This window comes from Rhincodon typus, chromosome 3, assembly GCF_021869965.1.
Source record: "Rhincodon typus isolate 14 chromosome 3, sRhiTyp1.1, whole genome shotgun sequence".
NCBI classification, from domain to species: Eukaryota; Metazoa; Chordata; class Chondrichthyes; order Orectolobiformes; family Rhincodontidae; genus Rhincodon; species Rhincodon typus.
Window position 1 is genome coordinate 29,717,802 of NC_063334.1, and position 14,372 is coordinate 29,732,173.

The following is a 14,372-nucleotide window of genomic DNA, read 5'->3' on the forward strand; positions in this document are numbered from 1 at the left end:
TCTCGGATGCTGCCTGGCCTGCTGTGTTCCTTCAGCACCACACCTTGTTATCTCAGACTCCAGCATCTGCAGTTCTTGCTGTCTCCAAATGACCAGAACCGTTTTTTTTGTAATGTTCATTGAGGCTAAGGGCTGGATAGAACACTGGAGAAACCTGCCCTGCAAACCTTTAGAATAGTTCTATCAGATATTACATATCCATTTCACAGGACAGAATATCTGTGAAGTGAATATGTAATATCTGATATAACTACTCAACATCTCAATGAAAGTTGGTGCATCCAACAGTGTAGTCATCCCTCAATTCTCTGGAGTAGGGAGCTTGAACCCATAGACTCCTGAAACTGGAATGCGAGTACAGCCCGTTAACATCATGAGATAGCACCATAGGCTTCAATCTTATTAATTATACATTTGGAAAACATTTAAATTGAAATAAGATCTAGGAACAGTTGTTAATAATTTTAAAAACAGGAATTGAAGAACTATTTGAATGGGCGGAAGATCGCAGGGCTTTACTCAGGGGGATCGTGAAGGGTAGGAAGAAGAAATGATGAGAAACAATGGGCCGTTCAAAGGGCTAGTATGGACACGATGGCCTGAACGAACTCACCGTGAAGAACGGTCAGTGACGATTACCCGCGCGAACAAATAGCCGTTAGGGTTTGAAATGGTGACGTTCACCATACGCGACCGCTAACGTAAGCTGTAGTGCCCAGGAACTGCGCATGTGTGATGACATTGGTCGCCAGTTCGCTGACATGGCGTCGGCGAGCAGGCGGTCTGTAGTGGGGTTGCTGCTTCGATTTTGTGCCGTTTTCTCCACCCTCCTGGGCCAGGTCGATGGCTTGGTGGAAGGCTTGTACTGCGGTGCTGTCTCTTGCTACGACGTCCTTGGAGTGTCGAGGGATGCTGGCAAAAGCGACATCGCCCGCGCTTACCGCCAGCTGGCCCGGCGCTTCCACCCTGACCGCTACCGGCCCACGGAAGCCGGGGAGAACCCCGAGGAGAAGTTCCTGCTGGTTGCCACCGCCTATGAAACACTGAAGGTGTGGGTTGGGCGCACGGTACATCTTTTGTGGTGTGGGGCATATGGGCGCAAGAGGAACATCTGTTAGAGGATGCGAGCGTTTCGGGGAGGGGTGGTGGAGCGGGATCCTGGTGGTGTTGATAGTATTGAATAGACTTGTTTGCAAATGTCAGCTACTGGCAAAAGGAAACCTGCATCTCTGGTTACTGTGATTTTTAATTTTAAAATGTGTAGAACATTAAATGGTTGGATGAAAAGCAAACTGCTTTGGTCTACATGGAAGAATGGTGACTGTCACTGACAACTTCTCCTAGATTAACTATTCAAAAGCACTTCACCCAAGACTTAGAACTGCTAACCTTATTTCCAAATACATCATTTGTCAGTTACTGTCAAAGAATAAAATTATAAAATGTATATATTTCATCTGCTGTTCACGGTCATGAGTTTCATGAGTGACTTTAAAATTGTTTCTGTCTTGGCACAGTTTTATCACATTCTCTATTTGAAAAATGTCAGAATAAAATTTGGCAAATTTCTGTCCTTGCTGCATTTTGAGGTTCTGAGCAAGAGTTGAGGAACTTCTTTGGAATAGAGAAGGACGTGTGAAGTTGCATCATTGACTGTCTTATCTACTACGGACATATTTAACTCATCCTGAGATGAGAGCAGATGCTATAGTATTGGGCAACAAATGTATGTGTGAAAAGTGTCAAGTTTTTTCCTCCATGCCCCTAGTTTCATGCAAATACTGGGGGCTTTTGTTGGATTCTGCGGAACCCAGGTACCTTCTGGTACATCCCTGAGGTGGTTTATTTACAAGTGCTGACTTATCATTTGATTTAGATAAGAAAAAAGTAAATATTGTCCATAGCTTCAGTCATTGAATGGAGGTCATAATGTTACCATTAGCCCATATGTCCGAAGATCCAGATAGCACCTTTCGGATCCTCAGAATGTAATGAAGTCTTCCATGTAATTAATTATTTTTGAAACGCAGTCACTTACGTATGCAAAATGGCAGCACTTCAATGCACTAAAACCACCAATTCATCAATTCTAGTGATGTTGACTGAGGGTTTTATAGCGACCAAGGCAACTCCCTACTCTCTTTGAATACTGCCCTGAGATTGTATACATCCACCTGAACAGGCCAACAGGGCCTCCAACAATGTAGCTATCTTGTAGAGTAGTGAAAAGACAACCTAGATCATGTGTGCAAGGCTCCAAGTCATAACTTTGTAACACAAATGGGAATGTTACTGAGCTCAGCAAATACTAGAGTTCAAACCTAAGACTTTTCTAACTTATTTGGTTCTCGTACTTATGTTTGAATGTAGAATTGTTAGGGTAACTAACTTAGAGTTGTAGAGGTTTACAGAACACTAAAAAGACCCTTCTGCCCAATGAGTCCATGCCAGTCAAAAATAACCACCTACCTATTTAAAAAATCAAATGTATATTTTATGTATACTTTTATGTTTTTGTAGTGAATAATTTTACGTTGCTTGTTTGACACTTTAGGGTGGACAGTTGTCAATAGAATACAGCCTAAAGATGCTGGAAATGTAAACATTGGTCCTCATTAAGCACCACTGAAGTAAATCTTGCAGTCCCATTTCCAAGCTGCAGAAGAAAGCTGTCTCATAACTCTGGGTCCTAGCCTTAGGCTGCTTAGTATTTTATTAATCCAGAAAATCTAGACAGTATGACAGTAGCAAACTTTTTCCATATTTGCACATTGAGTGATCAATTATCAACTAATGTTTAATGCAATAGTTTATTTCAGATTAATGACCTTCTTTCTAACTTTAGGTCCAGTGGAAATCACCTTGTGTTCTCCACAATTACAGGAGTAACTTTTCAGGACTCTTAATTTGTCAGGTTTTACATGAAAACCAAAAATATTCTCATAGGTAATTGGAACAAGATTTTCTTAATTACTTTTTGGTGCATTTTCTTTTATCAAACCAATTTGTCATACTTAAACTGTAATGTTCTTGCTGTTTAAAAAGGAGATAGTAAGAACTGCTGATGCTGGAGTCTGAGATAACAGTGTGGAGTTGGAGGAACACAGCAGACCAGGCAGCATCAGAGGAGCAGGAAAGCTGACGTTTCATTTCGGGTCGGGACCCTTCACTTCTGAAGAAGGGTCCTAACCTGGAACGTCAGCTTTCCTGTTCCTCTGATGCTGCCTGGCCTGCGGTGTTCTTCCAGCTCCACACAGTTTAAAAGGAGCTCTTTGGGAGAAGCTTACATTAGATTGTGTTATATTTGGTATTAGTATTCTGTTGGATGGATTGGAGACTAGGTGGGGACACCACAAAATCTGTGCTTCTTACTGTACCTGTGATATTTATCGTACTGCACTTCCTATTTATAATTGCAGAATTATCAATAGAAATTATAAAAATGCATGTTACTTAATGTTTGCCAGTCTTTTTAATCAGTTGGTAATATTAGATTTAAAAAATGATAATGGTGATAATTGCTTCTTGTTTTAACCCTGTTTCTTAAAGGATGATGAAGCCCGGAAGGATTATGATTACATGCTTGATCATCCTGATGAATTTTACAGACATTACTACCATTACTACAAGAGAAGGCTAGCACCCAAAGTGGATGTCAGGATAGTTATAATTGTGACAGTTTGTGCTATATCACTCTTTCAGGTAAGGCATTTATGCAATATGTCGTTCAGTTGTAGGTAAGCGCTACATGACTTGAGCCATATATTGACAATTATTGATGAGTATCAACATGTTCATAAACGCAATGGCTTATATTTAGACCTGACTTATACTGACATCATCTTAAATATTTCTGATAATTTGCTTCCTCAGTTATCTTTCTCACATGGTGTTCTGTTGTCAACTGTATTTGCAAAGTTCCAGTTTAACAAATAGTCTAATTCGTATGGGAAATAAGTTTATAAACTGTTTTAGAAATTGAACTTCTGACTTTTGTCAGGCATCTAGAAAAGCTAGAATGATCCTTGTTGGAGGGGAGAAGATTAAGGGGGAGGGGAGATTTAATTGAGAAGCTAAAGATTGAGAGGTTGAGATTGTTGGAGAAACTGATTCCACTGACAGGAAAGTCAGTAACCAGAAGAGAGATTTAAAATGATTGGCAAAAAAAATTCAAGGAGGAAAATTACAATTGTTTTCTGCAGCAAGTTGTTACAATCCAGAGTGTTGGAGGCTGATTAAATAAAACCATAGACCATAAGAGCAGGAGTGGACATTCAGCGCATCAAGTCTGCTCTGCCATTCAGTGAGACATGGTTGATCTGATGATGCTCAACTCTGTTTTCCTGTGTTTTCTACATAATCCTTGATGCCCTTACTAATTAAAAATCTGCCTGTCTCAGCCTTGAATATAAATAACAACCCATCCTCAACGTAGGTAATTTTCTTTTGACAGTTACTATGTAGTTTAAAAGGAGGAATTGGAAAGGTTGTGGGGAGTAGGACTAAGTGGACAGCTCTTTCAAAGAGCTAGCTCAGACACGATAGGCCAAATAATGACGACCTGCTGCATTTTTCAGGGGACTGAAAGATATGGACTATCTTGTATGTTAGCAGTTAGAAAGCAATTTTGGTATGCTTCTCTTCTGTAGCTATAATGTTGAAGTAGTTTCACTTTGTGATAGTTGGTGTTGACGAGCTATGATGGTTCAGTTACATGCTTGCAGCCAAAAATCTTGTGTTGGATTCCCGTCACAAATTGCAAAATGGGAAAAATTCACCATTTATTGAATCTCTTGGGGTAAGCTAAATTCCTTCAGTGAAAGGAATTTGCCACCCTTATCAGGCCAACATGAGTCCAGACCCCCACAGTATGGTTTACTCTTACTCCTAAAAGGGCAAAAACAAATGATTTTACTGAAGTGGCAGTAGTCATATGTTAAATAACAGACTGCAGAAGTATTTGGGTGAATATTAAATAAAATTAGGGAAATCAACTTTCAAGAGATCTGAAAAAGGGCTATAGGATCATTCTGGATGGATAAATTCAGTCAGAATAAATCTCCTTATGTAATTTCATGATTGTTTTGATACATATATTAATGTTTACCTCGGATTTCCACAGCTTGTAAAATGTTGCAATAGCCTGTTAGTGTTCAAATTTATCAATATTTCTTACAGCCTATAAATTGAAGTGCAGAGAATAGTTTGCAGGATTTTAGTAATTATGATCAATGTGATCATTATGGGGCAGCAAGTAAACCACCCAGCTACAATATTTTTAAATCATTGTTCTTTGGTCATTCTCTACCAAGCTGAACCCTATGCTTCCTGAGCGATGAGATAGAGATTAATTGAAATAAATTGCATTATTACCAAAAGCAATTTGTTTTCTTGCACCAGGTATGGTATTCACAATTTTAGTTATTTTGATGCAATAATGTGTCTGCATATTGATTTGTTTTACTGTACGAAGACTAAATATAGCAGTTGTGGCTTTAAACAAATGATGAATTACTCCCCTCAAAGTATCATGAATCTGTGGAATTCACTAACCAAGAGTACGATGCACAGAGTATATTGGAGGAGACAGACAGTTTTTAATTAGTAATGTGTTAAAGGGTTATAGGGAGTGTGCAGGAAAGTGGAGTTGAGGCTGAGATAAAATCAGGCATGATCATATTAATTGGTGGAGCAGGCTGAATTACCGACTGTACCTAATTATGTTTAACTGTTAGTTCTTTGCACTTTTGTATTTTTAATTTCTATTGTTTTTACAGTACTACAGCTGGTGGAGCAGTTATAGTGAGGCCATTCATTATCTCACTACTGTGCCAAAGTATAGAATCCAGGCCACAGAAATTGCAAAGCAGCAAGGCCTGCTTAACAAAACTAAAGAAAAAGGGAAAAACAGACGCTCTAAGGAAGAAATCAAAGAGGAGGAGGAGGAAATCATTAAAGGCATTATCAAAAATAACATTGACATTAAAGGAGGCTATCAGAAGCCACAGATATATGATATACTCCTCTTCCAAATTGTTTTGGCTCCTTATTACATCTGTAGGTATATAATCTGGTATTGCAGGTGGATTTACCGTTTTCATATAAAACAAGAAGAATATGGAGAAGAAGAAAAGTTGTATATTATTCGAAAAAACATGAAAATGTCACAAGGCCAATTTGATAGTCTAGAAGATCATCAGAAAGAGATCTTCCTTGAGAGGAAGCTGTGGTTACGAGAAAACTTTGAGGTAAGCATTGTATGTTGCAACTTCAAGAACAATAAATTATGTAAACAATGGTTAAAACTAAATTCTTGGTCTTTAAGAACCTTCAGTCATATAGTGTTTCTATAATGGAGAGCATTCAGTTTAAAACATTTGTAGCATACACACCTAAGCACGCAGGACAAAGAATTAAATCAAAGGGTAATGCCCATTGACAAGTGTAAAATTTAGTAGTTAAAAGATTTGTGGAATCAAACTGATCAATGATTCATGGTTCTAAATTCTAAATTTTATATTGGGAAGATGGCTGGCTGCTTGGAATCCCTGATAGAATTCATTGTGAGATTTTTTTTTTTTTTTTTTTTTTGCTTGTCAGCTTTATACGTTTCCTGCAGTCCTGAATTTGTTGATTCCTTCTGCTGAGGTGTGTCAATGGATGACAGTTAACTGATGGTAACTTGTCCCAACTGACTGTTAGTAAATGTCAATGGATGTTCAGCCTAGGTTGCGGAAATAGGGGGAATAAAGATGACCCGTGTCTTAAACACTGGGAATGTCAGTCTGGCAGTACCTGTAACAGAGTTAGTGTTTCAGGGTGGTGATTGATCATCAGAGCACGGGTGAAATGGTCTCATTGAATGGTGGAACATGCTGGAGAGACTGAAAGGCCTACCTGTGATCCTAGAGGGATGTGTCCATGCCTGATCTGGTTCTTGGCCATAGCATGTATATAAACTTCAAGCAGGATTCGTCGGGCTGCAATGAGAACACTAATTATTTTATCTCCTGTTCCATTATCTAACACTGGGCTATTATAACTATGGTTCCCAATGTTATAAATTAACTTAGCATGAACCTGTTGTCAACATGGTCTTAGCTACTCACTGGGTGAACTCTCAAATGGAAGCAGGATACAGCTGAATTGACTGACTTTTATTTAATTTCAGGTTTATAAGCTGGAACAAGAGGAAGAACTCAAAAAAAAGGTAGCATCAGATCCACGATGGAAACGGTATCGGCGATGGATGAAAAATGAGGGGCCAGGGAGGCTAACCTTCATAGATGACTAAATACCTCTGCCTTACACTAGTGTTTACAGAAAATGTCTTTTTATTAAAAAAAATGACTATTTTGATAATGAAAAATAAATATCACTGATCTAATAACTCAGGATTCAGTTTAAACAGCATACAGATTCAGTTTTTTTTACAGCCCTATTACAATTTAGATTCACCCCACAAAAAATACATTCCCAAATTTTAGTGGAAATGTGTATTGATATAGAATCTGACTGCGCTGTTTCTGTTAGTCGAATTATATTTTTTTGCCTGGAAGGACTAACGTGGACAGATTTTTACCGATTTTGGTCACTTATTCATTCAATATAAATATATTAATAGGTGAGTTGGAAATTGCATTGCCAAGGAATAGTTCACTGTAGAGTTTTTTGAGTTATAAATTAAAATGTCTTAGAAATCTAAATGTGAGATGATGATTTAATTGTTGTTTAGCTTTCTAGGTGGAAGTTGAAATAATAGCTGTTCAACATCAAATGGCAGAAGCTTTTGGGGTGCCTGCAAGTTACTGTTTATATATACTAGAAAAATCAGTGGCTGCTCAAATACATGCAACTGGTTTGTAAACAAATGCAGATTACAGTTTACTTTTTTTACTTGCAGCCACCTTGTACATTATTTGTGATTGGATGCAAATAATTTTACCATTATTAATTCCCTATGACAAAATTCAGATTTGTTTCACAACAATCAGTTGAGCTGACAAAGTAGGGGATGGTGTGTTTTGTTTGGGCAAGTTCGTTCTTTTAACATTTCCTCATAGGAAGGACTTGATAATGGTTTTGTGATAATTTGCTGGTACTAGAATAGAACCATAGAATCCCTACAGTGCAGAAAGAAGCCATCTGGCTCATTGAGTCTGCACCAACCTTCCAAAGAGCATCCCAACCAGAGCTGGACCCCTTCCACTGGGCTATTAATCCTGTTATTATTAACCCTAATCCAAGTATAGCTGATCTTCTGTTTATGCAGTATAGATCATGATAGAACCTATGCTGAACTAAGTACTTCCAATTCAGAATGCAGTGACACCAATATGGAAGACTAGTATAGCTAATCCTTAGTAACCACAGACTGATTTTCTAGGAAATATTAATTGAAAGGCAGAATTTTGAATGCTGGAAACCTGGAAGAAATGCAGAAGTTAATATTAATAGACAGCACCTTGAAGAGAATAATATTAACATTCATGGTCATCAACTTGTATCACTAACTCTCTCTGCAGATGCTGTCTGACCAAGTATTTGCAGCATTTTGTTTTTTAATGGTTCCATTAAAATTTTATATATAATGAAGTGACTGGATTGTTACAAATTTATCTCCGTGCTTGGTAAGGAATGTTAATATGTACCTGCGCTTAACGATGTTAGACTAAATTGAGATGGATAATGGAATTTCATTCAAAACAATCCATCTTCTAATGTGCGTCTTCCTTGGCTGTCGATCCTAAAAATAACTTCTCAGACAAAGAGGTTTTACCCCTTGTATATAAATTTGAAATATTCTGTCATTATGATTTAGAATGAGATGCCAAATCAATTATCTTAATTACAAAAATGATTTTTAAAAATATGGAATTAAAGGCATGGATTTGTCCGATCTTACAATTTTGGAAACAAAATTATCATTTTTTTATTTCTAGATTTTGAGGAAGAATATCTACGTAGTAACCAATAGAAGCAAGTATTAATAAAACAACGCACAACTGACAGTTCAGAATGTCATTAACTGCACAGTCTTTGAAATGTATTGCTAGTTAACCCACAATAGATTTTGGAAACCCCTTTTAGATTGGTAGTAATGCCTATTCATCAACAGGCAATAATACAATGAAAGATGTCACTGATATTTTGTATACCAATCGTATTGAAACTATGGAGGAGAAGGTGGTTGCATCATACGGTGGGTCAATACAATTTTGCTCACTAACAAATGTAAATCACTAAAAGCTACTTCATTTTCATTAGTAAACAATAACTAGGATGTTATTTTGGATTTAGAATTCAAAACATCTCACAGTTCACCAAAGATGCTGTAATAGTTTCATTGAGAATAAAGCTCTCGCTTGATTGGCTATTTAAAATCTGAGTTTTGATAGAAAAATTTGAATTTATTTGGCACCTTTAATACAGCAAAATATCCGAGGTGCTTCACAGGAAATAGAGAAAATAACTTGCATTTATTTGGTGCCTTTCATATCATAAGGATGACCAAAAGCACTTTACAGCCAATGAAACACTTTGAAGTGTAGTCACTGTCATAGGAAATGTAATGGCCAATTTGCACACAGCAAGGTGGTAATAACCACATGAACTTGTATTGTTGATTGAGGGATAAAGTATTGTCCAGAATATCAGAGTGTACCTTTTCTCCTTAAATAATGCTAAGGGACCAGCAGCACTGCATTGGCATATTGGCCTTGGATTTTGTGCTCGGGTCCTGGACTGGTATTTGAACCCACAGTCTTCTGACTCAGGGTAAGGATGCTGTCAAGTGAGCTGTGGTTCAGGAGAATTAGCGGACAGAGTTTGACACTGAATCAGTATTAGGACAGGTGGCCAAAAATTTAGTCAAGGATCATGTTTTCCCATTGCAATATGTAAAAAGAGAACGATAGCAGACCTCTCTCTTCTTCAGGGAAGAGCAGTTGCCTTCAATGTGTCAACGTGCTTAGATGATACTTGTACTGTACAAATCAAGAAGCTTCCAGGTTCAAAACTTGGTCTTTGTTAACTTAAAATTTGATGGGGTGTGTAGTGATACAAAATTTCCATGCACCCCTGGTTTGGCAAAGGGAACGTCAGGCTCCTGATTACTGATCGTTTATCTGCCTTGATAAGTGTGCTGTATGGATAACAGGTGAAAACAAGATTAAACTAACCTACTTTAATTTCCTTGGTGTAACTGCCAAACCCCACAAGAGTTGTTGATCTTATCAAGGTTTTGCATGTGAATTGTGACCACTTAGGCAACTGGTATTGAAATCTTGCCGATATTTATCCCTTAGCCATACTGCAGGGAAGAAAATTCCAATGATTATCACGTTGGCCCTGGGAGCTTGCTGTCAACAAATTGACTGCACATTAAGAATGTTGCTTTTTCAACAGTGATTGCACTACAGCTCATTACTGCAAAGCATTTTTGACAGCCTGAGGTGAAAAGCCCTATGTAAAGGCAAAGGTATTCTCTCTAACTCTACCTCTTAAAGAAATCAATGCCGTAAGAGGAAGTAACTGGTGGAAGAAACAGTTGATAGAATAGCATTGGTGACACTTTGTTTTGGAGGCTGTAAGATATTGTTTGTTTGAACAAATATTCAGCAAGATATGAAAATCTACATTTTGAGGGAATGTGTTCTGGAAAAACTGCCTGTCTGATTTCTCTTGTTGAAATGCATTGTTGCATTTTGCCAAACATTCTGTAACGCTTGTTCTAATATTATGCTAATTGAGACTTAATGACAGTTTCAGAATTAATTCACTGGGATTAGAATCTCTCTTTTTGCTCTGTCTGACTTAATTTATTTTTTTCTTGCTTTATACTGAATTTTGATTTTTGAATTATTGCTGAAATGTCTCAATGTATAGTACAGCAGGAAAATTGGTCAATATAATTATCAAATTGAAATTGCTATACTCTTCAAAAACATTTTCCTGATACTCAATAAACGAGACAGTTGGCCGCATAACTTAATTTGAGTACTATCTGGTGTTAAATTCTAAAGTAGAGTAATATCTGAACCATCTTTATTATAGATTTGTGTGTAATGTTGGTTTGGTTTTATAATATGTTACACAGCAGAAAATGGTATAGAATGATATGTATCACCTTTTTCTAACAAGGGATCAGGATGCATACTTTTGCAGTTATTCCTGAAAGACATGACTGATCTGTTATGCAGAGTTTTACTTCTCGTTGCTTATTTTTTAAAGTAAACATTTTATAATTGAACAAGTGGAGGGCTAAGTGCTGCTTGAGTTTTTTTTAATTCATTATTTTATGAATACCTTCATATGTTGTAAAGACATTGAAAATTCAAGTTTTTGGAAACAGATATAGACTCTTTTAAATCATATATTTAAAATGGTTTCAAATATCTTAAAAGCCCTTAATTTGTTTGCACTTTAACGTTATTCTAAAAAAAGTTTGATTCATTCAAGAAAAAGTTACCTGTAGTGGCATGTTGTCTTGCATGTGAAGAAATTTTTCTGCACGGCATAATTATTTAACAAGCTTTTCTGGCAAAATTCTGTAATAAAAAGGTTCCTGTCAAGATTGGGGAAATAACACAAAAGAAAACAGCACACTGCTCACTGATTCTAGCTGTGAATGAAAATCTTGTGAAATGTATCTACTAATCTGTATTCTTATGTAGCAGGATGTCTTTTCAAGCTTGTGTTTTAATCCCTCCAATGGCCTTGCTCCTCCCTATGTCCACGACACCCTTAAGCTCCCTGTGCTGCTTCAATTCTAAACTTTTGCAGACCCCCTGGTTCCTTCAGCTCTCCACCGGTAATGAACTTCTTGATTCCCAAGGCTCTAAACTCTTGAGTTCCCTCACTGTTCCTCCACCTCAACCTCATTCCTTAAAGCCTGCCTCTTTGTAAATTTTTTGGTCACCTGTTCTCCTGTTGTGGTGTCAAAGTTTGTTTGATAACATTTCTATTAAATGCTTTATGTAATCTTGCTATGTTAAAGGTGCTGTATCAATGCATATTGCTGTTAAGTCTTGATTGCAATATCATTTTAAATACTTCTATTAGATTTTACAAAAATCTGCACTAGCATAACATGGCATACATAAACAGTGTTCTGTTTTCCTTCTGCCATTGTTAAGGTTTAGTTTTTAGATAGAAATGTAACATACCTTTGCCTGAATTGGAAAGAAAGGGAAATTGTAAGTATTCATCTCATATGGAGGATACTGCAAATGTTATACAAAATGGCAAGTTTTTGCCTGTCACATTCCAGCTTTGAGATCTAGAAGTGGGTAGTATATTCCATGTATATCTCTGAACAATGTGTTTACCTTAAAGTGAAAGATATTCCAGGAATGTGTTTTGTACAAATTTTCAGCACATAGTAATGCTGGGCATATACAGCTTAAAGTTCATTAGCTACAGTGGGTTAGATTACACTATGTAGTGTCTGCTTGCAATCCACCCCCGTCCCCCCAATATGAGGCCTTGAACGCATTACGTAAGCATCAAGTAACTGTTTAGTATACAAAATGTCACTTATGTACATTCAGCTTTTCGTGAGACAATATTTTGTTCTTTCTCCTTAGCAGTACTGTTGGAACTTGCATTCGCACCTATTAGCCAAGTCTGTATCTGGTAGAGTATTATTATAATACTTCGTTAGATCTGTGTTTACCCTATATGTTGAATTTGCCCTGGCTAAAAGTTCAAAAATATTGTGGCATTGTTTCACAAATGCATCTCATGAATTTCTAAGTGCTTTTAATTTAAAAATGTAAGCTTTTCCTCAAATTGTCGAATGTACTTATGTTGGAGGCATGTAATGGGATGTGCTTCAAGCCCTAATCTTAACTGATGAAATGTACACGTTTAAACTCTCTCCATTCTTTTTAAAAAAAAGCTATCTTGACCAGATTTGTTATTTATACATTATTTATTTATACATTATTTGAGTAAATGAGATCTTGCAATCAGAATTTCTGATTTGATTATGTCTTTCTAGTTATGCATATGAGGGAAATATCAATTATAGAAACTGCTTATAACTACACTCATTTATTGCTGCTGTATTTAAATTGGTGTGTGTTTTATTGAATAGTCATCCATAATCTGACTATGGCAACTGTATAGTTCACAAGTCAATACTACTTTGTGGACATCTGTATTTTCCTGCCATATTTAGAAGAAAATTAAAGCCATGTGAAATATCTCGGAAACTACCTTCAAGAGTTAAAACAATGGCTAAAGTAAAAATGAACAGTGTCAACGCTAATGTCAGCTGTGAGAAAGGCCTTTCTGAACACTTAAACAACATACTGGTGCCAGTACAAATTGTCCTGTCTCCTAATCTTAAAACTTGGGAGCCTAAATTGCTGGTTAATAATTAATCAAATTGAATAAAGAAGAAAATATCCAATAATCAGTTGCCTGTATACAATGACACTAGATTGTAAGTTAAAAGTTTTCTACTTATGGTAGAACTTTGTTCCACCATTGTCTTTTGGAAAATTTTAAATAAAAAAATTTCTAAGTATGTGTTTGAAATTGTTGACAGTGAAATTATTTTGTCAGTTGAGATTTTACTTAGCTGAAGGGACAAATCAGGTAGTTTGTAAACTTCCGAAAGAGCAAGAGAAATTGCTAACTCCGGGCGACAGTAACTCCGGGCGACAGTAGTACAAGGCTTAATTAGTTTTAATTAAGCCTTTAGGAAAAGAAGTCTTTAAAGCTAGAGTTGCTCAGTCCAAACAGCTCAGTTGGGAGAGCATTAAACTGAAGATCTAATGGTCTCTGGCAAACCCAGATTTTACCAATGATTGAGATTGTTTAGAGGCTACCTAGCTCTGAACCAGAAGGCATAGGTTCAAGTCATACCTACTCTAGAGGTATATCGTTACACATTTAAGATGAAGAGTTCCACACCTTTGAATGCTTGAGATAGAATATGCCATAAGAGGGTGCCGAATAGTATCTGCCCTTAATGAGACTTTGCATGTTTTGGGATGTTCGTTTTTTAAATTTCATAGTAAAAATACAAACCGATTAATGTCACAGTATGAGAAACTGAGTTTCTGGAACCTGAGTGCACATGTTTTGAGGAAGGGTCACCACACCCAGAATGTTAACTCTGACTTTTTCTTCACAGATGCTGCTAGACCTCCTGAGCTCTTCCAGCAACTTTATTTTTGTTCTTGATTTTACAGCACCCGCAGTTCTTTCAGTTTTTATGACCAGCAGTGTACTTAAATGATTGTTCTTTCTCTTTTGGCATTGTTAATTTCACAATAGGTGTATTCAATAGCAAATCAATTAAAACCCCCATGGAAAACTAACATTTAAAAGGTTTAAATTTTATAAATAATTAATAATTA

The 14,372-nt window shown here is 36.8% G+C and overlaps 1 protein-coding gene across 1 annotated transcript; it reads left to right on the forward strand.

The window, feature by feature from the left end:
• Positions 1–689: 689 nt before the first annotated feature.
• Positions 690–10,985, forward strand: dnajc25 (DnaJ (Hsp40) homolog, subfamily C, member 25). Its single transcript, XM_020529777.2, has 4 exons — positions 690–1,049; positions 3,550–3,702; positions 5,778–6,248; positions 7,172–10,985. The coding sequence occupies exons 1-4, from the start codon at positions 729–731 to the stop codon at positions 7,292–7,294; spliced, it is 1,068 nt and encodes a 355-aa protein (XP_020385366.2). The 5' UTR covers positions 690–728; the 3' UTR covers positions 7,295–10,985.
• The last annotated feature ends 3,387 nt before the right edge of the window (positions 10,986–14,372 follow it).

What these genes read in the sequence shown, in the direction of transcription:
- dnajc25 (XM_020529777.2), top strand. Translation starts at nt 729, where the DNA reads ATGTGTGATGACATTGGTCGCCAGTTCGCTGACATGGCGTCGGCGAGC. An exon ending in GTGCTATATCACTCTTTCAG is followed by an intron (nt 3,703 to 5,777) that starts GTAAGGCATTTA and finishes TTGTTTTTACAG; the next exon opens with TACTACAGCTGGTGGAGCAG. An exon ending in GGTTACGAGAAAACTTTGAG is followed by an intron (nt 6,249 to 7,171) that starts GTAAGCATTGTA and finishes ATTTAATTTCAG; the next exon opens with GTTTATAAGCTGGAACAAGA.